Raw genomic sequence first — 27,354 nt, forward strand, 5'->3', positions numbered from 1 at the left:
TGCAGGACAGCACTGACTTTCCCTTCAGGCATGTCAATACTGTGCAGTTGGGGATGAAGAGGCACTTCCATCTGACCTTGTGTGAGAGCCCTAGAATCTGGGGACCATTCATGGTGGAATTCCAGCATTTCAACAGAAATGTGACTTCCTTTATATTACTGCCTGTAGCAATCTTGTATCAACTGTATTTTCACTGTAGTAATTTTTCTGGTTACCAGTAAGAGAAAAAGTAATCTAAGCCTCAATGCTAAGAACCAGTTTAAATTTTAGAGTTTTCAAGTTTTTGCTGAAGTATGAGAATATGTTTTGGAAATAGGGAAACAGAATTCTATTTTATGTCACCATGACATACGAAGCTACAGAAACTTACTGTTTCCCTCTTGCTTTACTAGAAGATGGCTCAGATAAAAAATATGAATGTTCTGTTGTGTTACAATCAAAAATTATCATAGATCCTTTATTATCAGAAATAAGAGCTAAGGTGTCTCTATACAACTTGACTGTAGTTTGCAGGTTGATTTTTTCTTTTAATATACACATCTGAGATTTTATTCTGAAGTGTGTTAATCCCCCATTTGCATCTGTCATTTTTGCTTGGCCAAGCTTTCTGCTGGCTTTTGGGTTTTTTCGCCCCAAAATCACTGCACAATAGGGTTGTATAAGACCAAAGGAAAATCTAGATATTTGTGAGATTCCATCTTTTCCTTTCCATTGCACTCAAAAAAAAAAAATAATCGTGTCACAGCTGAATTCATATTGATGCATTTTATAAGCTATGGTTTTGCTGTAATATGTAGAAACTGGCTTGGATTTAACTTCTGTTGTGCTCTACCTAGCTGGGTGCTCTACCTATCCTGTCATATCAGGATATTTGATTCAGTTGAGAGCAAGCCAATGATTATGCTTAGCATAAGGTGATGAAAGACAAATTTTTTAGTCATTGTGAAGTAAAGAAGTAAAAAAAGTTGCTGCTTTTCAGAAAGTCTTTATTGCTACCAAAGCATTTGTACTCAGATAGTAACTTAAGACTTGGCAAAAAATTAGCCAACAACCCCTGGACACAACATATGGGGGGGAGGGGGAATGAAGAATAATGATACCAAGTCCAGTAAACAGAAAAAATAATTGCCCTTCATCCATTTTGCAAATGGAGTGATGCTCTTCACTCTTATGAGTGAAGCATCATATATTTCATTTCATAAAACAGTGAATTGCCAAAATTCATTGGTAAATGTGATGGTGATTTCACAAGATTTAATGTCAAAGTACACTTGACTATTTACATCGTAGAGGGAGAGACAGATTAAACTGTCAGGGATACTGTCCTGTTGGGTCATCAGGTTCAGAAAGGACCCCCTTGCTTTCTAAACTCTTCTCAAAGAGAAATCTAGGTGCAGCCAGATCTAATTCTAGTCCCAGACTTGGTCAGTGGTTATGTGTAAAAGATTATATGTGCACAATCAATCCTTCATATCACTTAGCTAAGATGTCAAAGTTCAACATACTGTTGTTCACTTACTGAGAATGTACTGTGGCAAGGAATCTCAATCTCAAGGAGTAACCTTGAGAGATGTCCCTTCTCAGGGAGAGAAGGGAGCACTCTTGCTGTCCTGGTAGGGTGATAGTAACACAAGTTTTCGGTTAGGCATTTTTTGCATCAGTTCTCAGATTATCACATAATGTGATGTTTGAAATGGAATGTTAGAAAGCAATTTCTGTCCTGGGGCATTTATGGGTAGTTGGTTTTAAGTTTGATGGGGTAGGCTGCTGACGTGTAGACTTATTAGATAGAGTGATTTGTTTTGAGGTTTATTTGGTGGTATGGTTCACATTCTGTTGAAGTCTATTTACATTTTTTATATGTAAATAACAGCATAGCGGCAATAGATCTACCCTCAGAAGTGCATGTAATTTGTCTGCAGTGCTTGGCAGTTTTCTCTGATTTTTGACAAATTCTTTTTTTTCAAAGGCAGATTGCAAGCTAGCAAGGAAAAAAGAAAGTGCAAAGTATGAATTCAAGAGAAACTTAAATGTCTTTTGAATTCACATTTGAACACTGACAAGTAGTAATTTCTTCCAACTCAAAGGAATCATCCATGTCATGAGTATTCAGGACTTTCTTTTTCCTTAGTCCCCATATTAATATGCTAACATTATGAAAGATGTAGGCCACAGACGAGTCACCAGTCTCCATCTTCTCAAAAAAACCCTCCTTTGAATGGCAAATGATACTTATCTTGAACACTATTACACTTACATCTCTGCCTCAACATTTCTCGCAGAGTTCTACAAGCTTTCATGTGTTTTTATCATGAGTTTCAACTCTGATATTGTAAGATACATTTCTGATTCAAAGAAACATTTAAGATAACAAATTGTTAACTGCAATAAACTGGCACTATGTAAGGATGGTCATATAATTTTTTTTTTAAGCAAATAGTGGTGGGTTGACCTTCTTAACCATTTGTGCTATCTATTACACAAGCCAGCAGTATGTTTGGGTTGAATCATAGGCATAAAGTTAGAGAAACTGTTGTTTGAAGTGACGTGATTTATGTGATTAGATAAGCTAGAAAAGGTATGGGAGCTACTAGCTTAAGAATGAAAAAAAGATTGTGTTTGCTTCCTCCCATTATTCAAGTGTTGCAGAATTCAATTTCATAGGAAGTATGAAAAGAATACTTAGAAATATTTATGAATTATTTCACATGAAAAGAATTATAACACTTTTGATACTCAATTAGCATCATACTTCTTTTAAAAACAACAGTAAGATACATATTGGATCTACCTGGTTTTTTTTTTTAGGCTAAGAGCAACAAAATTAATTTTGTATGTAATACATAGAGTATGCTAGGTAGTGTAGGAAAAACAGTCTAGCTGACAGGTCAAATGAAAAATCACTATGGAAGAAGTGACTTTGGAGCTTGCTAATGTGTGTTTCCCACAGCACTAGGTGTATCTGACTTTCATGCTTTCTGCATGAAATATGACTTAATTATAGGTGAGTATGAATAGTTTCTATCTCCAAAAAAAAAAAAAAAAAAAGAACAGAAGAAAGGGTCCTGTGGGCTTACAGATAAAGCTATGTGGTGTAGTGGAGTGTTTGTGAGGAAATGGTCTTGGATAGCAAAGGGGAATGGGCATAGAGGGGAACACAAATATTATAGGTCCTTGAATGGAGTTAAGTGTTGATGGAAGAACTACATCCAAAAGATGGACTGGAAATCACTGGAGACAAGATGAAACATTTTTAGGAGTTGTTTCGCTTCCATGAAGCTGCTAAATTTGCTAAGCCTTCATACATCTGCACAGATCTAGTAGCAGACCTCGAAAAGTTTTCTGTATGTGACCAGATATTTCTAAGGCTTTTTTCTTCCTTCTGTGAGAAATGGCATAATGCTAAAAATTGTGCTGACAAGAGGACCACTTTCCAAATTTTGAACAAAATAGTTTTATTCTGATGACTGGTGACTGAATAGGTCACATATTCTCGGTCTCTGCTAAGAATATGCCAAAAAATTTTGCCTGTTGCATTGTGTTATTAATTTCGGACCACATTACAAAGCATTGATTCAGTATATTTTCAGACTTCACACTGCTTTAAAAATCTATTTTCCAGCACAGAATATTTAGTACAAAACCAGAAAAGGGACCTTTTTTTAATGGGTTGTACAAAGCATTTAATAGGTTTTGAAAAGCATCTGGCTACTGAATCTGAAATTACTTTCAAATATATATTTCTTGGTCTTTCAGTACTTATCTACTATTAATAAGAAATGTTTTTTTAGTTATTCAGTCCCTTTCCAGAAATTCAGTCTTTTGCTTTTCAGAGGTTAAAGATTAAAGAAAAAATGCTGGAGGCAAAATTATACAAAGGTTCTTTTGTAACCCAGAAAAATAAAAGGCTTGAGTTAAGCACTACTGAAAAAAAGTTTCAGAAGTTGATTTTTTTTTTTCTAATATACAGCTTTATTTGAAATATGTTGATATTTAGCCAACCAGAACTGAATGCAGCAGGAACTTCTGACACAGCCTTCTTGGCCTTCTGCAGGAAAGGCCAGAGCACTGTGGCCACCAAAGTCACGGGCAGCCATTGTACCACTCTTTCTTCTACTTGGGATGTCATTGGCTAAATCTCTTTTTCATAAGACAAGGCTGTGTAATTCTGCAGTGACATTATCACTCGTAGATTTGCTGGTCCAGCAAAAAATCCACATTTGAGCCATGATTTCACAAATAACATTTTTATAGGTATGTTTTTACAAGCAGAACATGTTTAATCTTCCTTGCTACCAGCCAGATGCAGTCCAGCCCTGACCCAAGTTCATAGTGTTGTGTTGATGCAGCCAAAAGATCCAGCTTTCAGGAGTTTTTATTTCCTGAGGTCCAGTGCTGTGCTTACTGAAGGACACAGTTTGTTCTCTGCTGGTGGCTTGATTCCAGCTAGCTGTGATCTGCAGCACAGGCTTGTAAGTGCCAACACACAATGGTATCAATTTCCTCAGGTGAAAGAGTTTTCTAATTGCAGAGCATAATACTATTGGCCACTGTCTTGAAAATAAGCTTCTGTGTGAGGTCACACCAGTGCTCCCAGTCCTGCTCCCCTCAGTGAGTCACTTTCACCAGCATCTCGATTGCATCCTTTTACACTGCTTGTTTCTTATGTTTTCTACAATCATGAGAGACAGGTGGTCTTTGCAACATCAGCATAAAATACTTTTAAAGGCAGTCAGTTATTGCTTTATAAACTAGGACATCTTTTCTAATACAAGTTAGCTTTCAGATTTTGATCAGATGCACAGTTCCTTGTTGCTGTATTGCACACGTGGTGTTAGCATGTCTTTAAAACATCTTTATAGCAACGTTGGTTGTAATATGTGCTGTACTAACATTAAAGCAAAATTTTTTAAATTTATTTTGCAAGAGTTCCAAGTATATGAGAATTCCATAAAGCATTTTAATCTTATCTTAATCTTCAGTTAAAATTTCTCTATCCTCTTTTATATCCCAGGATGAAAGCAGTCTGATTTTTTGTTAATTTCCCAGTATTTTCCAGTTGTGCATACTTTTGCAAGACATTTCTACTTGTTTTGGTATCCTCCTTGATTGCACTTAGACCTGCTTTGTTTCAGTCTCTTCTTGCAAAATGCAGATGAATTGATAAAGACAACTGAAATGCTATAGCAGCAAGTGTGAAATGACACAAAAATAACTTTTGACCACAGGCTGGGCAGGGAGAAGTAGTGCACAGCCAGTGAGTTAGCCCTGTTCAGTTCTAAGTGTAAATTTGTCTTTTCCTGTTTTTGAAAGAAAGCATTTTTATTTGTCAGGATAACCTCTGTTTATAGAGGATTCAGTAGTTATTTGCTACATGCCATACACAGATAAAACATTCCAATTCAATTTAATCTCTTGTTTAAGTGGATCTTTGTGATGTCATTTATTGTGGGTGATTTGTGGTGATGTATTTTTCATCAGTAAAGAGCCAGGTGTTAGGCTTTGTTCTACATTTTGGGTTACATTTATATCCATGTATTTTAGGAAAATAAGGGTGCTAATTCTGTAGTTCTGTGTTTATAAGGTTAGAGTGGCCAGCCAATATGCTTGTGGACAAGTCCCAGAGAAATCTAGTTTTGTATGGTTTAGAGGCAGAATAACCATCCAGACAGCGTGAACGTTTAGCTAAAAGAACTCGTTAAGTAAAACAGAAAAAATTTTATTAGTAGCTACTGGACAAGTATGAGCTAGTACTCTAGGTTTGTAATAGAAATAATATTTGTGTTGTTGTCTTGGTTACTGTTAACCTTTCATGTATAGGTACAAGCTGTGCTAAGCAAAGAGTGGTACATGCATCAGCTCATGTTCTCCTCAGTTTAAATCAGCAGTGAGAGAGACATTGTCCCGGGTTTTCTGCAGTGCCTTCTTTCTTGCAGGACATGAAATTAAAACTGTAATTTCAGTTTTAACCTTTGATAAACATTTTTTATTCTGCACTTCTGACCTGTATTAATCGTTTCTGACGTGTTAACAGTCATTCTGTTAACACAACATGAAATAGTTCAAAATCTTAATTTAATTTACCTACATTAATTGTGAGTAAGTAAAATACCACGTACCTTATGAAAAAATGTTTTTTTCTCCTTACTACCCGTGACTCTGGAAAGAATCCTCTGCAACTTCCCTGTAGCTCTCCGTTTTCCACTGCTTCTGCCAATAGTCTTTTTAATTCATATGCGCAACTTAGTTAGAAACAGTAGAGAGTGCATGTCATCTTAGACAGAAACTGGAAGTGTTAAAGCTAGATATTGTTATTAATATAATTTTCACAGCCACAATCTTGATATTTTGAAATGTTCTGAATAAGCAGCTCATTTGTATAATGTTCTCTGCACTAAAAAATGAAATAAAATGTGAAAGCCAGGTTGCCATAAATCAGTAGATTATTGTTGGTTAGCAGCGTAACGTAGGTCACCGTGAACTCCACTTTTCCATTTACTATCTGCGGATTTGAATGTCTCTGAGACATTTGTAAGATTTCCTTTTACAGGATCTATGGAAAATGTAGTAAGCTACCTTTAAAATCTACTAATTATTCATAAATTATGCTCACACTGCTTATCGTGACCCTTACTTTTATGCAAAAACATTATGCTCATGATGTTTCATAGCACATGGAGGCCACAGAAGGCCATGGAGCATGTTCACATGTTAAAATATGCCCCACAGATTGTGTATGAAGTCAAATTTCAAAGCTTCTAACTTCTGGCTAAGATAGAAGGAGAACATGAGAGAGCAAAAGGACAGCCATGCTGGATCAAATGAAGATCATATTTTGTCCAATATTATGCTTCTAGGAGTACATGTAAACCAATAGCTAGAGACGAAAAGGAACTAAACAAGCATATATAGTATTCCTCTCCCAGTTTCCAAGTATTTCCAGTTACAGGGATTTCCTGAACCAGATGTGTATTCTGTATGGTTTGTAACCTGCAGTGGTTTTATATTCCATTAATTTATTCAGTTCCCCGTTGAACACATTGCATTTAGCATCCAAAGCATTCTTTGTTGACAAGGTCTATGGGTCTGTTCTGCTGTGTGGAGTCACCACCTCCTTTTTATTTCTGACCATCTGGCTACTTTTGGTTTCTCTAGCTTTACTTTTTTAGAAGAAGACACTGTTATTGTTGGTTCCAATTTGACCTCACTCAGAAGTATGAGGATTTGGGTGGTTAGTAGCAGATAGCTGGCATTTTTTATTCCTCTTTTGGTTTGGTTCTTTCAGCATTTTGTATTTTCAACTGTCTGTTATAGTTATGAGGATTAGAAGCAGATGCATTAAAATTATGAGATTTGGGAATGTCACATAACCAATTCAGCAAATTTCATTGCCATTTACTATAATGAATAGGCAGTAAAAATCACAATAGTTGTCAATACTGCATCATTGTGATGAAATTCCTTGTATATCAGCAGATGATGGAATAATGATGGAGGATATCATGGTGGAGTGAACAGAGCACAGGTGCACATGTAACTTTTGGTTGCTTTAGGAGAAAGTAAGTGGGAAGAAATGAGCTGGAATTTATGACCTTTAATATTTCATATCATAATATGTTTTGAACATCATCATAAGGTGAGAAAGAGGAAAAACATGCCTCTAAAGACCTCTAGAAGGATGTTCTGTCAGTCTTATTTGGGGACTAAAGTGAACAGGCGTCTGGAGATCATTAAGAGGCAAGTCAATATGGATAGATTTTGCATTACCCTTCTTCTTCAAATTAATGAACTTAGTTACTTTAGCAGGTGTTCTCATTAGTACCGTTTCATTGTCTACAGTAGGTTGGGAGTCTTAGTGACATGGTCAGAATCCCTCATATTTTGTCAAAAGTAATAATAGCAATTGGTTTTACTCTGAAATTTAACAAAAGAAGATTTGAACTGGCAATATCTTGCCTCAATTTCTAATTATTTTTTTTTTCATTTTAATTGTACTTTGATGGCAGACACCAGGGGAGGAAAATTCCTATTGCTCATGAACAGGCATAGTAGAATTTCTTTAAACATAAATGTTAAAGGGAAACAAAATCTTATTTTCCAGCAAACTGTTTCCCATCAGACTGTCAACCATTAATTTTTTCTTATCACTTGTAATAAATATTTTTCTGAAGAGTAAAAGTAATCTCTGGTGTAGTTTTTTCACTTCTTTATATTTCCTGACTCTGACTGGAGGAAGAAAAACTAAAATAATACAAATGAAACTTTTCCTTTTTTTGCTGTCCAGTGAAACTGGAAATGCCTACTAAGTGACAGATAGTCTTCTGTGATAATTTTACTACATTAAGCAGGAAATAAACTGCTGAGAGAGACAGATTAGCATTGACCACTTGGGAGCTTAATTATAGTAACAAGCTTTCCATGAGAATATCATTGATTCAGTGGTGAATAACAGATGTGTTTTAGTAACTGCACATTATTTAGATGCTTTGACATGCAGCAAGTTTTATGGATTTGGGTGTTTTTATGTAATGGTTAAATGTCAGCAAATGATCAGAAAATGCTTCTTTAAAATTAAATTAAATTTATGTATAATTGTGTATTTAAGAAGCCTTGATGTTCTACAAATTCAACTAATATTTGGCTCTTGTGAATTAAATGTACAGCTCTGCAGCGGCAGAGTCAGTGGTTGCTTTTGGAACTTACAGGACAAAGATGGAAGAGATCACTATAAGAAATAATAAAGGAAGAAAAGATAAATAGCTTTATTTTTATATATCAATAGTAATTTTTGCTTCTTATGGAGCCTTGCAGTGGGTTGTGGGTATCACTTCAAGCTGGATTTTTACCCTATACCACATTTTTCTGAAGCTTGCTTACAGTTATATTTTTACATTATTTTCCTTGATGATAATCACTGAACTTTAGGGTATGGGAAATCAGTCAGAAGCAGCATTTGCTCTCTTGACTTACCTCATCGTAGTCCAAGATCACCATTGTAGAGCAACTTTTCCTACATGTATAAATGCTGGAGTTCTGTAAATAATCCTATATAAGTACTATGGACATATCAGCATATCGTTACATTAAAAATCTATTCTGTTCTTTTCCAAATACAGAAAGTTTACAGGTATTCTAGAACAGAATTAAGAGAAAACTATGTACTTTTTTCTCTAATATAGATTAAATACATCTGAAGGCTTTTCCTTATTCTTTTCCTATATGTGTCTTCTGCAAAGAGTTAAAAATTAGTTAATTCTCAATTTAAGAAACCTTGAGAACTACTACCTTGAATAAGGGAATTACTATTTTGTGTAAAGTTCTTATATTGGAAATTAATGAAGCTAAAAGGATTAAAAATAAGTAAAAAGTTATTTTACATATAGTGTTAATCTTAATAATGTTTTACTTAATGTTATTTGAATTTTGATTTAAAAATGAATGATGGGCTTTGCAAAGTATGTTTTGGATACAGAAGTCCAGTTGCTAACGTCTCTGAATTTAGTTGTATATCTATGTATGAGGAAGTATGTAAATATCTGTGACTGTGATACATAGCCCCAAATGCCACTTTCAAACCATCTTGTACGTTTGGTTAATTGAACCTTGATTTCTTAGAAGCATTGGGCTTTATATGTATTGCTACATGCTAATTTTTTTGAAATAATATCTTTTTTAAAGCTCTCTTTCACCTTGTCCACACTTCCAATGTTGATGTGAAAAATGCAATGACCTTCAGTGGGCCTCTGGAAGACATGTTTGGGTACACAGTCCAGCAGTATGAAAATGAAGAAGGGAAATGGTAAGCCCTTTTCCTTTTTTTTAAAATGAACACTCCAAAATATGAGGTATTCATTGACTCAGGTGCTATTCTTCTGTTTTCAAGTAAGGGTCAGATTCTGTCAGTCATATTTCTTAAATTAAAGCACAGACCTGAGGAAACCTGAATAGACTGGGAAAGTAAAAGATCCACATTCATACCTCCATTTGTCTCCTCAAAGACATAAGTGACTTCACAAAAGCGGTAAATTCCCTCACTGATGAAGCTGAGAAAGTACTCTGTTTTGCCTGAGCCCTGTTTTTATCATTTACCAAATGAGGTCTGCCTTTTCCTGCTGTTAATGTATTTGCCATGAAATTACTGCTGTTCTACCTAAATAATCTGTATAACGGGTTTTTTTCTAAAGTTTTCTGTCAGAGATTGTCTGAACTGAGTTTTTTAACTGGTGGGAAAGTATTTGTTAGTACAGTACTCCCTCAGCCTTCCCTTTTGGAGGGCTAATTATGTCTTGCAACTGGTAATATATTTGCATTTGGGAGTTGGAGCCTTTATCTTAAGCTCTCTTTTCCTTCCTGTTGTTCCAAGTGGAGGGTGCGTTTTGGCATGCTTACTCATATCATTGCTTCTTGGTCTTTTGATAAACACCTGCTTATGCTTTTCCCTTGTTAAAACAAGCTTCACAGGCTGATGACTGGTCTGGGGGACTGAAAAAACAATTGCATGGTAAGAGGTTTGGGAAACCTGAGATCTCCATCATTCTTTGGAGATTGCTCTGGTTTTCCCAGAGCTTTGTCAGTAATTTGACATTCTTGGTAAAGCCAGGGACTCCTGCAAGCAGCCAGGAGCGACAGCCAGTTTGGACTGTTCTCCAATGCCCAAGCAATCTCCCTTGAAAGTGCTGGAGCTGCCTGACTCCCAGAGTCTGTCCACCGCTGCAACACTGTGTTCACCATTAGCCACAGGGAATGTTCACAGACATGAAATTGCATAGCCTGCTTTTGAATAGCCTAGTTCTCAATTGCTGAGACTGTAGGATGTTTAAATACACGTTTGCATGAGAGTCATGGGAGAATAATAATAATGACCTTCTTTGAGTTAATTTAAACCTTCAGGAAAGGGAATCCGTTCTAGGAGCTTGGATTTTGCGAAGTAAGCTGTATTGTTGTAAAGTGTCTTGAAACATTTCAAAACCAAACAATAATATGAGCTGGAAAGAGTGACTCTACCAGTAGCCAAAGGAAGACAGTGATATGAACTAGTGTGCAAGGTCTGGACATCTCTGAAATTAAACTCCAGAGCCACTGTAAATTGTCAAGCTTTCAGCATATCTACATCTAGAGCAGAAAATTTGTTGGTTGATAGTTAAATATACGAAACAGCCTTTTGATGCTTTTTCAACTTCTATAATGCTACCTGTATACTACAGATAGAGCTTTTCAGCAACAGTCTGTGAACCTGATTGTGATTGTTTCTCAGTTAAACTGGGTTCCCTTAAAAAAAATCCCTCGTGCAAAAAGACAAAACAGCCTTTCAAACTACTTAGCTCTCTTCACAGGGCTCTTTCTTTCTAAGAAAGGAGCAGCACAGGCACATGAACCTCATGAGCACTGATCACCTTCCATAGGATGTCAGGCACGCTCAGCTTCTCTGCATTTTAAAAATTTGAAATTTCTTATAATAACATTTTTTATTAATGAGAGAAAAAATATGTATTTTACGCTGCTGACTCACATTAGTTATGACTGAATTCTTCTTCTGAGTGCTTGTGAGCCTATCCTTTGACATGTGGTCTCTGAGCATTGAAAAGAGGTTTTCATCTAAAATAATGTAAAGAGCAAGGATATATTAAATAAAACATCTTTCCTTCTGTATTATTTCTAGTACTTGTCATTCATCCATCAATATTGCTTTTACTTTTCACTGTAATTTTTTAAAATGTTATTCTAGGCTGTAATTTGGTATATTGCCTATTTCCTTTCTGTATCCTTATTATTTTGCTTGTATCTGAACTAGGATAATAGATACTTCTCTTGTTCTCCCTCCCGTACTACTAGTACAGAGCCTGCTGCAGCTGTGCTCTCTCTGTAAGTTTTGTTTGCTGACTTTTGTGCCTTGTGAGATAGAAGAAATTTGAAGTAACTTATTTCATTTGCAGGGTACTTATTGGTTCACCGTTAGTTGGCCAACCTGAGAAAAGAACAGGCGATGTCTACAAATGCCCTGTAGGAAGGGACAGCCAGTCACCCTGCATAAAACTGAACTTGCCAGGTATTAAAGGAAATATCTTTGTGTCATATGGAGCAATATCAGAGGTCAGATCTTAGTAGATTTTTAAATAGTAAATATGCATTAGAAATATTTCTATATGGAAAAGTCATGTAGGACTCCAGAGCTAAATTGGAAGGAAGTTGTGTTTGTAACATTAAAAATTATTTTATTTTAAGGCTTTTCACTGTCCTATGGAAAACATGCTCATAATTTTAGAATGGGCATGTGATTATGTTATCAAAACTTTATTATGACTGGCATTAATTCTCTGTGGTTGGCAGTCCTGGCCATGGAGCCAGAAAGGCCTTGGAGCATAATTTCATGGATTACCCTTTTCAAAGCTCTCCAAAGCCAACAAGAGCCTTCATAATGCCATCAGTAAGCTTTTGATGAAAATGTAACTAGGCTGATGCATCTTAATATAAAATGGGTAAATATTAATAATTTCCTTGCTCGTGTCAAGAGATACAAGATGTAGACTGGAAGAGACTTCCTTTTAATATGAATTTCACTAAATATGCCTGTCATGATATTTTTTATTTTCCCTTGAAAACATAAATGTCTATCATGTAACCTAACAGTAGCATATATAAAAACTGTTGTCATTTATCACAAGGTAAAAAAAAAGAATTTTGTTTTTTTAATTAACAAAACTGAGTAGTAGTATCTTGCTTTCATTGTGCTGTTATTTTTACTTTTTTCTTATTTTGCAGTTCGAGAAAACTATGTGAGACAGCAATCCAGACAAATTTTCTGGGATAAAAGCCAGTCCCAGAAATTTTTCTTGATTGTTGCAATTGAAGAAGGAGGAGGAAGGGTGCTAAAATATTTGATGAAACCAGTGTCAGTCTGGGTTTTATTTTAGAAGCTGGAAGCTCCATACTAGGGGATATATACCTAAGCATTTTATTTTCATGTTCCCAAATACTTAACATTCTAATCTATTTTTAGTTGCTACTTCAGTTCCTAATGTTGTGGAAGTAAAAGAAAACATGACTCTTGGAACAACCTTAGTGACTAACCCAAAAGGAGGGTTTCTGGTAAGAAAGGACTTTTTGCCAATTTTAAAAATCTGTTTTCTCCTCAGGTATCATAACAAAAACATTTCACCCTTTCTTGTTTTTTAAAGGCATGTGGACCACTTTATGCTTATAAATGTGGACGTTTGCATTACACAACTGGGGTTTGCTCTAATGTCAGCTCCACTTTTGAAACCATTGAGGCCATTGCTCCATCTGTGCAAGGTATGCATGCCACAGGAATTCTCATGTGTGTCCAAAAATAAAAAGTGCCAAACAAGAAAAATGTATACACATATGCATATATAAAAAACCCGAACTGCTTAACTTAGCTACCAGCATTACCAAGTTAAGTAAATGTTTTCATTGTCCGTATATAACCTAAATTGTTCCTACTTTTGGAATTTATCTCAGTATAAACAATCATTACAGTGCTATGTAACATCCAAACAGAATTGCTAAAAATAGTTGCTTATGTTTTTAACTTATGGCCAAAAGACTCTTTTTAAATAATGACAGCATGTTGAGACCTAATACAAACCCACTTCAGTAATATGCATAAAAATGTTAAAAGACCCAGTCCTTTGGAAAAATTGTAGAGAAACAGATTGGTGTTAAAGAAGGTAGGGAGTCACTTTGCGTGCTCCAGTTATGTGATCTTCTGCTCCCAGTCTTAAATTTCTGCTTACAAGAAAACCCCTTTCTCATAAAGGAAATACAAATCACGTGAAATACAATGCAAAAGTTGACGAATGATACTTGGCATCACATATGCCAGTTCAGCCCCACTGCAGAAAGATATACATTTGTTACTAATTACAAAAGTAATTAGTAGCTGTTTGATACGTCTGACCCTTGTTAGTGTCAATTTTTATGTGGCAATCTGTGTTACAGAGTGTAAAACCCAGTTGGACATCGTCATAGTCCTCGATGGGTCTAACAGCATTTATCCGTGGGAGAGTGTCACAGCCTTTCTAAACAGCCTCCTGAACAACATGGATATAGGCCCTCAGCAAACACAGGTAACATAGTAGTTATTTTATGGGTTTTTTGGGAGTCAAAAAAGGATTTACAGGAAATAGGACAAGAGTCATCTATGGGCCTCTTCAATTCCAAGAACTTACGGCAATAGAATACTAAAGTAAAATAGCTGAAACCACAACTAAGTCAGTACTCAGTCATCGAGTAGCAATGTCAGGAAGACTGTCCCTCCCCTCATGGCTCAGGCAGTCTGGAGAAGCCAGTTTTCTAATGCAGAGACAAAAGTTAAGTGCATTAAGTGAGGCTGTTTGAACATTGTCCTTTCCCACTTCCTTCCTCTCCACAGCCACTTCTTGTCTTCTTTTGTACTTCATAGCACAAAGGTTATTTCTGCTCTTCCGAGGCACACATGCGTGGTTTGGACAGCCTTTGACTGTAAGTTTCTTGGAGCAGCGTTCTCTGTGGAACATTGGGCATACAGCTTGAAATCATTATTAATGAGCGGCTGTTAAGCTGCATGTTATTAATGGCAGAAGCTGCATTTATATAATAAGTGGAGAGAGCCAAATTCCCAGCTGCTATAAATCAGTGCAGTTCCATCAGAATTAATGGAGCTACGACCAATTACCCCCCTGAGGATCTGGCATATGTCTCACTGCTAAACAGAGTATGTAAATATCAGTTCTAGGAGAACTCTGGGAAGGGAGAGACATGGACTCTGGGATACATTTTAGCACAGAAACTTTTATTAACAGCAAGAGAAGACACTGTTTCTTCCCTTTCTCTATTTTCCACCTCTCAAAATCAAGGATTTTCCAGGCCCCTGTATAACGTTTGATATGCTGCAGCCCAATGTTGCATTTTTGCAACTTCAGGTTAGCTCCTAACACTCAGTTCCTGCATTCACAAAGGGGACTGTGAGAAGGCATAAAGAATATCTCTGTCTGCAGAGAGTATCCCTGCCATTTTTCATGTTAATTGAGGTTTTCAAGTTGCCACCTCTGTTGGCTGTGCTGAATACTGGCTGATAAAGTAACTTATGAACTGTGAACTTTACAATCATGTCCTGTCATTTTAAACACACTTTTCTTCCAGATATTGTAAGGAAGAAGGAAAAACACTTTGTAAAATTTAACAGAAAGAAAAGAGAAATTCTTCCTAGTCCCTTAAACTGAAGATTACTCGAACATGTGCCATCTTAAAATACTTAAATCTGAACTTCCCAGTATGGGGCAAGTGCTGCATGGAAATCATTACTGTCTTCTGCCCAAAGGCCTTCATGGGAGTGGTACACAGGGAAATCAACTCTACTGCACCATCAGCCCTCTTCCTCACCCAGCAATTCCTAAATTTTTACATGGCCACACCTCTGTTATGTTTGGTTTTGGAATACTGCCTCTTCTGTGTGGCTCAGCTTGTGGACAAAAGGTGCTTTGCTGGCCTGCACTCCAGCAGCCTGACATCTCCACCTACAAAACCCATTGTACTCACAGTTTGGCATAGCTACCCTTCTTCTCACACGTACACTTATTCACTTGAGAACGTCAGCTTTGGCATTTAGTTGCTACAGAGCAGAAACATTTAAGAGGGAGATAAGAATAGGATAAGGAGGAGAGACACTGAAACACTGGAAATGGAAGGCAAAGGCTGAGTGGAATTTTCTCAGTCCCTCTTACCTTTCTCCTTCCCCAGAACATATCTCATCTCTCTCCTCTCCTCTGAGCCCCTGGCTTGGAATCCAGGCATATCCAAAGTAAGTAATAGGCTTATACTCTCATCCACACCTACACGTCTTCTTTCTCAGAAAAAGTGTTTAAATGACTATGCAATGGGGAAGAAGAGAAACAACAGAGCAGGCTTATTTATTCTCTCTTCTCTGAGAGCACAGAATAGAAGCACAGGAACAATAGTTTACTTTCTGTCTGTTTAAATTGATTTTTCTATTTTCATTTTTTATTGCTCAGCCTGTAGAAACCAGTGGACTTTCACTGACTTAAGATTGTTTTGCACAGGAAAGGAAAGAGGTGATTACAGAATGAGTCCATAGCAGCTTGGGTGTGACTTGTTCAAAACCTTGTTTTGATTAGAGGCTTGTGAGATGTTTGGTTTTGGTTTGTTTTTTTTTTTACTTATCCCCTTCATGAACAATGGTCATTAGATTTGTGACAAGTTAGGAGAGAAATTGTTCAGTGTTCCATGTTCGGCAGATTTGAAAGTGAAAGCCCAAAGTTTCATATGAAAAAGCCAAATTTTATGGCTTTTTTTTTTCCAGAAGTATTTCCTTCTCTTCCTCTTTACCTTCTCCAGATAATCTACAACATCATACTGATGGTTAAGCTGCATATCTTGGGCCTTGGGATAAAAAAAAGTAAAGGGAAAGTGATGATAGAAAAGTGGAAAAAGAAAGGAGAAATTATGAAAGAAAGAATGGTACTAATGGGAAGAAAATAAAAATATTTCACCTGTCCTTTCTCCACTAACTACAATACAAGACAGGTTTTTTTCCTCTTTTTTAACTTTTGTGGAGATAATTGTCTTTTTAATATGAGGGCATGGGGTTTTTTTAAATCCTTTATATATGAGTAACCTTCTGTGGATTTCTCTCAGTAGAGAAAGCAGAATACTTTGATAAGTTCAATTCCAGCTTTAAGCAATGTTGAAATGGCCTTCAGAAATTTTCAGACAGGTTTTATTTTTCATTAATATATGACATAGGCAGTTATAGATGTTTGGCCTGTACCTTATTATGTCTCCAAGGGGACTGTATCAGTAGATTAATAAGTCATGCCATGTCATATGTTACAATCAGTTTTGTCTTCAGAAGAACTGAAGTATATTTGAGAAGTATTATAGAGACTCAGGATAAAGAAAGATCTTTGCAATAGTTTATAAGTAACCTCTGTCTTGAAGTAAGCTAAATGTGGGAGAATGAATTAATTTTTTTTGCAGTTCAGATATCTTTATAAAGATATTCTTATAATAAGAGCTATTAGCCATTAGTGCTTCTGAAGGCATATCTGCTTTGCTTTTATGTTAGATATAAGTACGTCCAAAAATATTTCTGATTTTCCTCCACATCCCAGTGGTGAAAATCTTATCTTACGATTTCATGTACTAAATGATTTTTCTTTCATTTTGTTATTTCTGTTGTTGTTATTTTTTGCCAAATGAATTAGCTTAATAATTTATTAGGAAAGCCAGAATGTGCTTTCCAAGTAAGGGGCTGTATTCACTTATAAACAATAAATTGTTGCCCTTAGAACTGTTTTGTCCCAAGTAGAACAGTCTTTCACTTGCCTGTTCTCTTGTACAACACTTTTCACAGGAACTGGGGACAATTAAAGAATTATTCCCTTGTGTAATGTAAAAGCCATGGAATGCTAGGGAAGGGAACACAAAGTTAAAAATTACAAAGATGTTCAACAGATTATGGTCAGTAATGCTGGGAAAATAATAGGTTCTCTAGAGGAGAGTAGAATTACACCCTTCTGTGCAGTACTCTTGCATTTTCCAGATTTAAATTATTTTAGATTAAACAAGAAAATCAGAACATACGATGCCTGTAAGCATCATTCTCAGGGGCTTGCTGAAGTCCCACATAGGCACATTTGCATCATGTGGATGTGTCACTTGTAGTTTTCCATAAGATTAAAAGGCTGCAAAAGCTCAAACCTTCATTGCTATCTAATAGAATATAGTTCTAATTTTACAAGGTAGACTTTATTCTGTGATCCTGTAGGGGACTGGAACATGAAGTCTTGTAGCATTTTGTCAGTTCTGGTGGGATTTTTGTTACCTTATATTGAGGAACGGCTCACCTTTGATGCCATGGAATACATAGAACATGATGATCAGTGTTTTCAAAGCTAGTGCTAAGGAAGGGTCCCACATAACAATTGTATCCCATAAGATAACCACATGCCCCCTTTCCTTCCTGATTTACAAGCTATGCAACACGGTTCAGTTTTCAGACTCAGATGTTCTTCCCATTCACTTCCTGAGAAGGAAGTTCTCAAAATGTTTACTTGCTGTGATCATAGATGTTTCCTTTCAAATAGGAAATGATACAACTCAGTGTCAGCCTGCAATCATTTTAGGAAAACGACAAAACCAATATGGGTCTCTAGTATCATGGAAGACTGATGGGCAGATACTTTTCACACTGGCAGCAGTCAACGTATGATTCAATTTTTGATACCAATAAATCCTCAAAGCTGCAGATAAGGAGCCAGTAAATCCACATGACAGGCTCCCTAGCATACAATAGTCTCTGTCTACACTTGGTGCGTGATACTGGAATTCTTAAGCCACTCCTCCTGCTCCAAAAGACCAAACATGATGAAAGCCTCTTGCCAGTTAACTGCAGTCTTTTTACAAGACTAACAGCATCCTATTCAGATAATGCTGTATATCCCTTTAAATGCATGCCACAAAATAGTTGTGTTGGAGGGAACAGGTTAAAATTTTCCTCTTTGTCTAGAGGTTAGTCTGTGCCACGTGACTGCTCTGAGTGGTAATACAGAGTGTGCCCTGGCCAGTTCTGTAAACATTGTGCAGAGGTAATGGTCTGCTGATCAGGAGAACATGCAGCCTCTGCATTCTCTCAGCTGCAGGTGGAAGAGGGCATACCTCCAAGAAACAATTTAAATATCTTAAAGGGAGCAACTTGTCGTAACTTTGAATGTACATCAGTTCTTCCAGATTTGGCTGTATTTTCTAAAGGATACAGAAATTCAGTGGGATTTTGTACCACACTCCACTATAATTATAGTCCCATAATCACATGTAACTAGCATTTCATAATTATATTGGTGTTCAGTGCAAAGTATTTATCCAACTCTAACTCTTCTACTACAAGCAAAAACAAATTGTGAAGAATCTGAGAGGCTATGAAAGTACTTGAAAAAATCCCACAACTGTAAAGCAATTGCAAAGTACATTCTAAACCATTTCTAAAATAAGATGATGGCAAAAACGTCCCAGAGGTCTTATTGATCTACAGAACCTAAATGCTAGAGTGCTATTAATAATAGATGAGTGAGACATAAATGCCACATAATACTGCATTATCCTAAATAACACCTATAAATTGCCAAGTGTAACATAAAATTGAAATATGCTAATGGAACATTGTGTAGATTCTTCCCAGTAAAAGCTGTCAGGAACTTGCCAAAATATTAAAACTGACAGAGATGAATGAGAAAAATTAATTAATATTTAAGAATATTGCTCCTCTTTTTATTTCACACTTGATTTTGCAGCAGGTTCCCTCAGGCATTTTGTTGTTAGGTTCCAATCCCGTGTGTTGATTTTTGCACAAAGTCTTGTCCTGCTAAGATCATCTAGAGTCTTTACACTACCCTCCCCCTTTCCAGAAGCCACAAAGTTCCATTTTGTCCATGTTTTCCCCTCTAGTACTTGCCAGGTGATACTTTGACTTACCTCCTGCTGGGAGAATGTCCATGTCATGGACGTCCCCGCTGTCTTCATCAAGATAAGGGTAATTGAGTCTTCCTGTTTCTAGGCTAAGTTTAGGGTAAATAAACTATCAGATGTAGGAATATTACATTTGAATGGAATGAAGAGAGTTGTGAGTGAGCCATGACCTTGCATGCTATAAGGAAAACAATTTTGAGAAGTTCTGACCGGTGGGTGGGGTGTTGGTCTGCCTTTGCCTAGAGGAGAGCAGAGTTTCCGTACAGATAACAGCAAACCAGGAAGACCAAGGAGTTGAGCCTTCTTTGGGCTTTATTCCAATTTTTAATAAATGCAATTTAGAAAACTCTGAAATGTTTCATGAGACTGTTCATCTAGCCAGTCTTGCTCAAACACATAGGTGCTTCATACCAAGGAAAACACACAGAGTTCAATTCTCTTCCTGGCTGATACTGACAGACATTTACCCCACTTCAGGAGTCAGAGATGTTTCCTTTAGCTGTAGTTGATCTTTAACATGAACTGTGTGTTTCAGGTTGGAATTGTTCAGTACGGACAGACTGTAGTCCATGAATTTTACCTGAATACATACTCGACAACAGAAGATGTTATGGCTGCAGCCACAAGGATACGCCAGCGAGGTGGCACGCAAACTATGACAGCCCTGGGAATAGATACGGCAAGGTACATTCACAAGATATTGTCCTGCATCTGGGACAAGCAAACATACAGATATCATGACAATTCTCATTTATATATTAGAAATATGATATGGCTAGCATCTGACTTCATTTTAACTAAGCAAACATCATTTAAGAGGCGGCTGGATAAACAGACTCTGTCCAGCATCTAGAGCAGTTGTATATGGCACCTTTGAAAGGCCACTGTCTCCTGAATGGAGGAATTAGGAATAGACATGGAGCAAGGTTTTAGTCCTAAGGAAAGGGCTGACAATATTTGATGTCCACACGGAGCAGGTAGGAACTGTGTATGTAGAGGGATGAAGGAAATTAGGTCTTTCTGAGGAAAAATTTAAAAAATTGAACTTTTTAATGCTAATTTGTTTTCATTGAAGTTGATTATTGCAATGTTTGAGACCACACTTGTCAGAAAGACTAGAAATTTTATATCCTAAGTCTTTGCAGCTTCTGGATCATTGGGAGATTAAAGATCTGTTGCAGGAATAACAGTATTTTGAAATGTTTCCTTTATGAGAAAAATGAAATGTGACTTTCATAGAACAGACCGGAAATGCAGAAAATTTCAAACTGTACAATGTTGTCCTGTTATCTTTTTTCGTTTCTGTTTTTTTCCCATCAAGACAGCATGACTTTATTCCATAAAAGATTGCATTCAGTCTTTCCAAATAACCATTTAGTGAAATGTGCAGTATCCTTCTGCTGACCTACTTGATTATCAGACCAAAGTTTTTTTGGTATGATGTCTTAAATCCAATAAAATTCTTATATATTCATTAGTAATGTTTTCCTTAGGTATAAGTGGAAGCTTGAGGGAGTCTGAGCAACTTCATGAAAGCAGAACAAGTTGAGAATTGCCAAGTACTCAGAAACCACATCTAGTTCAGAAAGCCCCTGTCCATAAACAGCTGCAGGCTTGTATATAGAGAAACTTTCAGCAAATCTGTTCTTGCAATCTTCCTATCCATCCCCTTTTGGCCATCTTCAGTGGTAGATCTCAGCTTTCACTCATATGGCCAGTCTTAGAATTTTGTGGTATTTTTCTAAAAAGAGGAGGCCCTACTTCCTTCCTTCTCCTCCAGAGCTGTAATCCAGCCTTGCCTTGTCAGGTCCAGAGTCTGGGTGAGGTTTTTCTACATGGGTTTTTGGAATGGGGGGAGTGTTGGTTGGATCCTTTTTAAGATGCCAAAAGCTGTTTTAAGGTGCCAGAACTTATTTGTTTTCTGCTATTGCTCACAAGTGAGTGAATAATGGATGAATGCTTGTGAAACTTTGGCTGTGAACCACCATGTAAGTTCCAACTGCAGTTGTTTGTATTTGTTCATGGCTAATATTAATCTCTGTTTCCCACTTCTTAGTTAATATAAAGTCTTTTAGTTTATGGTTGCCTATGCAAATATGATGCATGTGAGAAATGCTGACATTGCCTTTCTCCAAAATGCTTTATGCTCCCTTTAGGAAAGAAGCTTTTACAGAGGCTCATGGTGCACGAAGAGGAGTACAAAAAGTAATGGTTATTGTTACTGATGGGGAATCACATGACAACTACAGATTACAAGACGTGATTGATGATTGTGAAGATGAAAACATTCAGAGATTTGCTATTGCTGTAAGTGAAATTTAATGGGAAAATTCAGAATCTTAAAAGCATGTTTCATCTTCTAAATGTAATTTCTGTTATAGAAGTTTATTTCACAGAATCTTTATGGAAACATAATTATTTCAGAGAGGAAAAAAGGAACAAACTAAAAAAAAACAGTAAAAATTTGCTTTCTGATTTTATAGCACATAAGAAAAGCAATCTCCCTGTCTTCCTGGTGATGACAGGTGTGTGAGGAAGAGTTTGAGGGATAGTTTAAAATTAAATCCTTTTGTTAAAAGCAGTATTGAGGAGAGTGGACAAATTTAATATTCTAAGCAATTTCTACAGACATATGTACCTATTTAAAAAAAAAAGCAGCAAATGTTACTCATCAGCAAAACGCAAGTTTATCGTGGCTTTGCTGTGTGCTGGATTCTAAAGCTGTCATTTTCATGTTGAGCAACCTTAGTAGTAGAATGAGAAGATAAGTGTGACAGAGGTTAACCTGTATTGAGAAATATGAAAGCAATAATGGTAGATTTGTGTTGAAACTCCACTATATTTGAGTATTCTATACTCAAATAATCTGTTTTCTGTCATTAATTTTAAAGATACGTTGGATTGTTGTCGCACCATTGCTCTCTTTCTTTGTTTTGGTACAATAAGGTGTTTGAAACCATAAGACTTCAGGAAAGATGTTATATTTAATTTAAAGAAGGACATAAAACAAAAGTTGAATCCAGCAGCACACAGATTTTCAGTGGTTTCCTTCAGATCACTGGAGATCACTGGAGAAAACGTTGTCCTTGAAGCTGTAATAATTTTTAGCAATGAAATCCCCATCTAGAACCAAATTTGAATTGCTGCGATGTGCAGAGATGCTAGAACATGCCAATATTCTCTGACAACCTGCCTCAACTGTATCTTTTAAAACAGGTTATGAAATGTGTCCTTGACTTTGTTGTTTTGTTTTTTTTTGAATTCTCTTTAGATTCTTGGCAGCTATAGCAGAGGAAATTTAAGTACTGAAAAATTTGTAGAGGAAATAAAATCAATTGCCAGTAAGCCTACTGAAAAGCATTTTTTCAATGTCTCAGATGAATTAGCTCTTGTAACTATTGTTGAAGCACTTGGAGAAAGAATATTTGCCCTGGAAGGTATGATGTAATTTCAAATTTTACTTCATGCCTGAATTACAACTGAAGCAAATAGAAGAACATCTGCTTTTATCTTCCTTTGCAATGCATTGTGCTGCATAACATTTATTGTACAGATTTTTTTTTTCATGCTGATTATAAAAATATTTTACAATAGACATCAAAATCATAGGTAGCAATGTGAATATATTCAGAGGAGTTAGAACCTATGGAGACAACAGCCTAAAGGGGCTAAAGGGGTAAGTAACATTACTGTTTTAACTGGGGTAAATAAGAATGTGTGTTGTTTTAGGTAAAAAACATTGCTGGATCGTACCCAGATTACCCCACCAACATGTGTTTTTCTGTCTGAATCTTTAGGTTCTCTTTTTTGTTAGTTAATAATTATTGTGTATTACTTTGCTATACAAGTTATCATGGATATAGACTTAGCAAGGTATATTTTTCCTTTGGAAAGATTCACAAAGATTTTAGCACAGAAAAGTCAGTCTCTCATGTCTGCTTACATTCTCCATCCAAATGAGGCAGCACTGTCCAAAGTACAATACTGATAACAGGAGATGGAGTTTATTAGTTATAAATTATACTGGTCAACTCTGAAGGGATTCATGTCATACAAAGAAAGCATCTATTTACTTGGACTATTTTTTCCAACATTTCAACTTACTGGAATAGTGTAGTTTACAGCTGGAACAAAAGATGATGTTGACTTCAATGTCAAGAAATAGTACAAATCTGAGAGAGCATTTTCAAGTTTTTACATTGGAGCTGTATTTCTCAGACATTCAGTTTGGGTTTTTTTTTTTTTAGTTATCATTTAATTTGATCAAATATTACCATTTTCAGCTATTACTAAATATTTTTACAAATGAACATAGTTTATTAAAACATAGCTTATATGTTCTTCTCTTTTTACTTTCTGGAAGATTTAGTTCCCTCAGCTTTGGAACAAATTAATTTGAAGATAATCTAATCTCTCTAAAGCCCAAAGTTTAGCCTACTGAAGGCTCATTGAGTACTTCAAAGTTCATTGAATAGGGTGCTCTTTTCTTAAGTTCCTGTTTACTAGGAAGAATATACTTTAAGTGGAAAAATAGTTGTTCAAACACAAATTGGAAACTTGCCCCTCAATTTGTGCTTTATACTTCTATAAAAGTGAGAAAAATATTTGTATTTCATCATCAGAACAAAATGTTAGTTACATATATTAGCTATAATTAATATAGAATAAAAAGTTAATTAACTGCTAGTCATGACAACAGATGAAGGACCAAACATGATAGAGTTTCTGGAAATTGTCACTCTCAAAGTTGAGGTTTCGTGCCATAGCTTGATCCTTTGTACAACTAGATACCACTGGAAGGGATGGTCACAGTTTGTCACACTCCACCTTGTCCCTTTTATCAGTCAGTAGCCATTAGGTAGTGCCAGCCTGTCACATGAAACCCCAGCCTCAAAACAGCAGAGTAACTTGGTGCTGTGTAGTGAGCTCTAACCCTTCCATTGACTTCGGTAATTCATTCCTCTAATTATAAGAAAAAAATTACAAAACACTTGAACGTTAAACAACTTCTGTAGCTTAATAAAATATCCAAACAAATCTAGTTATGTTGATGGTGATGAAACTAACTGTTTGATTACTTTGTATAAGTTTTATGTGTTTATATGATTGTTGGCTCTTGGGATGACTAATCCTCATCATCATGTACTTCAGTGCTTTGGTACATAGAGCATATTGTAGCTCTTTTAACTATCAACAAGTTCTGCAGTACTCCTTGAATTCAGTTTCAATTTTCTGCAAGTGATGCAGTCAGAAATATGTATTTCTTAGATATCATTACTTTTTATTTAACATTGACATTATAAAGTGTTAGGATATTGATATTTTTAATATATTGCTTGGTATATTTGCCTTATTTAAAATTTTTATTTTATATCGACTTGACTGTATTATAAAAAATATATATTTGAAATTAAAAATGTGGAATATTCATCCAGTTCATAAGAGACAAACTAGTTAATTTCATCATTGCCAAAATGCTTCTTGATTTCCAGGTTTTCTGTAGGAACTCAGAGATGTCCTAAGGTTTCTACATAAGACACCAGCAATTTGAGACAAGAAATGTTGCCTCCTCTGCAAAAGTCCCAGAAATCATGTAATCTGACTGCAAAAGAATCAGCTTAGAAACTCAAAGTGGGATTTTAGCTTTTTGTCAAAACATAGCAAGGTTGAGCTGCTCCAGTGGGCTGGAGCTAGATAATGCTGAATAAATCAATTTCTGCTGATCCTTCAGGCATAATTTCTTGTCTTATCCCAAAGCCTTTCAGCTGCTATTCTAAATTCACAACTGTGTCCAGGCATGTATTTTTCTGGTGGTGGAGAAAAGCATATTAATTCTGTCCCATGCAGCTTTCTGGTGAGAATCCAGTGTATTGAATGTGTGTAATTGGAGAAGATTGATTGACTCCATACATTGTAGCTTCCATGCATCACAGATGGCTTGATTGTTGAAAAATCAGTACTTGAGTCTGTTTAAATTCTCAATCTAAATTGCATCTTGTTAGTACAGTAGTACATTTGATTTTTTTCTTGGATTTCTTGTTTTCTTTTTGGGTTTTGTCTTTAAAAAAATTCAAAGGAAAATTGAGAGAGAGGTGAAAAATCAAATCCAACAAAAACCCATCCTTGACAGCCAGTGGATTTTTACACATAATCTTTTTCATATGCCTCTGTGTCTCATGGCAATTTTATGTTTTATCCAACCCATAGGCAGGCACAAATGTTTTTTCACAAAATATCCTTTGTAAGATGCTTGGCAGTTTGAAACTGAATGGAAAGTTAGACTGTGGGCCATTATCTAAGCAGCATTCAGAGCTGCACACACCAACAGTACCGGCATTGTCCTCTGTCTCAGACTATGAGAGTCCTGTTTTTCTCAGCTCATTAGGGAGCATCCTTTACTTAATGAAAATACTTTTTATCAGCAGATGTGCAGCTCAAGAGTTTTACGCCTAAAAATTACTTTTTCAGACTTAGCAAAGCAGCTACATCTTGTGAAACATAATGATCTGTGTTTGTGTCAAGCACTTCGTGTTTGAGTTCATGTCTCCTTCCTATGACTGGCTGTAAATCCCCACAATTAGCAAAGACATCATGTCCCAGGGAGCAACCTCTGTGGTTTAGTTGCTGAGTATCAAAAGTTCAGTATTATTTAATAGTCCAGATGCCTGAAATTCATACAACCATGGCTTGCTATGGCTTAGTTTCATTACACAAGTGAGGGTTCGCTCCAGCACTCAGCTGGTAGCAAACTGTGAACTGTTCCTGGACCAACATCAGAGCAGATTTCATAGCTCCCTTCAAGGAAGAATCAATAGGCAGAATATCGTTCCCTTACTTGGTCACTTAAAGTGGCAGAATAGTCTTTGACTGTTAAGGACTACATATCTTCCTTTTAAGTAGAGGAAAAGGCAGAACGTTTTCTTCCCTGATGATATTTCAAGTTTACCTGGGAGCAAAGCAGTGCACCAGAGTTCAATAACTAGCATATGACTACCTGACAAGATACTTAAGCTAGTACAAAATCAATACCTTTTTTTTATAAAATCACTTATGAGAATCAGTAACATCTTCATGTAATTTTCTGAGCAGGATTATCATTCCCAAGCCCTTCGCTAAGGCTTATGAATCTTGGGCAGCAGAGATTTTCCTTTGTTGTTTTTGCAGAGGTTCATACAAACATCAAGTGTTTTTCATTTAAAGTTCCTCCAGCTGCCTACAAATTTTTAGTTGTTTGAATACAAGGCCAGGGTTACATGGCTGGTGTTTTATTGTTCACTTAGCTCAAGTGGAAAATGGCTTAACCATATTAATCAAACATTCCAAACATACTTACCATCAGCCTGAGTTCAAATTTGGTCAGTTTTAGCCCAGAAACTTTGTTGGACAAGTTCCTTAAATGGAAACTCTCAAACTTAATGGTAGCATTTAACATAGCTCTTTATTTCTGTGTTTATTATAAAAATCTGTGGCACACTATATTCAACCAATAGTTTAGTTAGTTTATGCTATCCTTTACTATCATGTGAGCATTTTCATTACACTCTTCAATTGCTTTTTCAGACTGAAACTAATTTATTTTTGAAACTCATTTTTTTTCTGTTTAATAGCCACAACAGACCAGCAGGCCTCCTCATTTGAAATGGAAATGTCTCAAGCTGGTTTTAGTGCTCATTATTCTCAGGTAAACAAACTGTTTGAAAATAAAAGTTATTTTATAAAGTAGATATTTGCTGATGATTCTGTGAATTTGGAGTGTTTCAGAATTCCTTGTATAGTCCTGTTTGCTGCTGGAAGTTTTGGAGTGTCCTGTAATCCAGTTATGTTTTTTGTAAATATGTAAAGAACAGTTATGAACAATGAAAGCTTAAGAGA

The 27,354-nt window shown here is 36.1% G+C and overlaps 1 protein-coding gene across 2 annotated transcripts in view; it reads left to right on the top strand.

The window, feature by feature from the left end:
* Positions 1-27,354, top strand: part of ITGA1 (integrin subunit alpha 1) — a 71,795-nt gene that overhangs the window by 18,255 nt on the left and 26,186 nt on the right. For both annotated transcript variants that reach the window (XR_004354822.1, XM_032676902.1), the window contains exons 2-10: positions 9,679-9,799; positions 11,934-12,046; positions 12,998-13,086; positions 13,176-13,290; positions 13,960-14,087; positions 20,018-20,166; positions 21,639-21,789; positions 22,754-22,919; positions 27,090-27,163. Coding sequence is in view for 1 of the 2 variants with exons in the window: in XM_032676902.1 (XP_032532793.1) it covers positions 9,679-9,799; positions 11,934-12,046; positions 12,998-13,086; positions 13,176-13,290; positions 13,960-14,087; positions 20,018-20,166; positions 21,639-21,789; positions 22,754-22,919; positions 27,090-27,163 (1,106 nt within the window). In the remaining variant the exon portion in view is untranslated. The remainder of the gene's footprint in view (positions 1-9,678; positions 9,800-11,933; positions 12,047-12,997; positions 13,087-13,175; positions 13,291-13,959; positions 14,088-20,017; positions 20,167-21,638; positions 21,790-22,753; positions 22,920-27,089; positions 27,164-27,354) is intronic.

The sequence above is a fragment of the Chiroxiphia lanceolata genome, chromosome Z, assembly GCF_009829145.1.
Source record: "Chiroxiphia lanceolata isolate bChiLan1 chromosome Z, bChiLan1.pri, whole genome shotgun sequence".
NCBI lineage: Eukaryota > Metazoa > Chordata > Aves > Passeriformes > Pipridae > Chiroxiphia > Chiroxiphia lanceolata.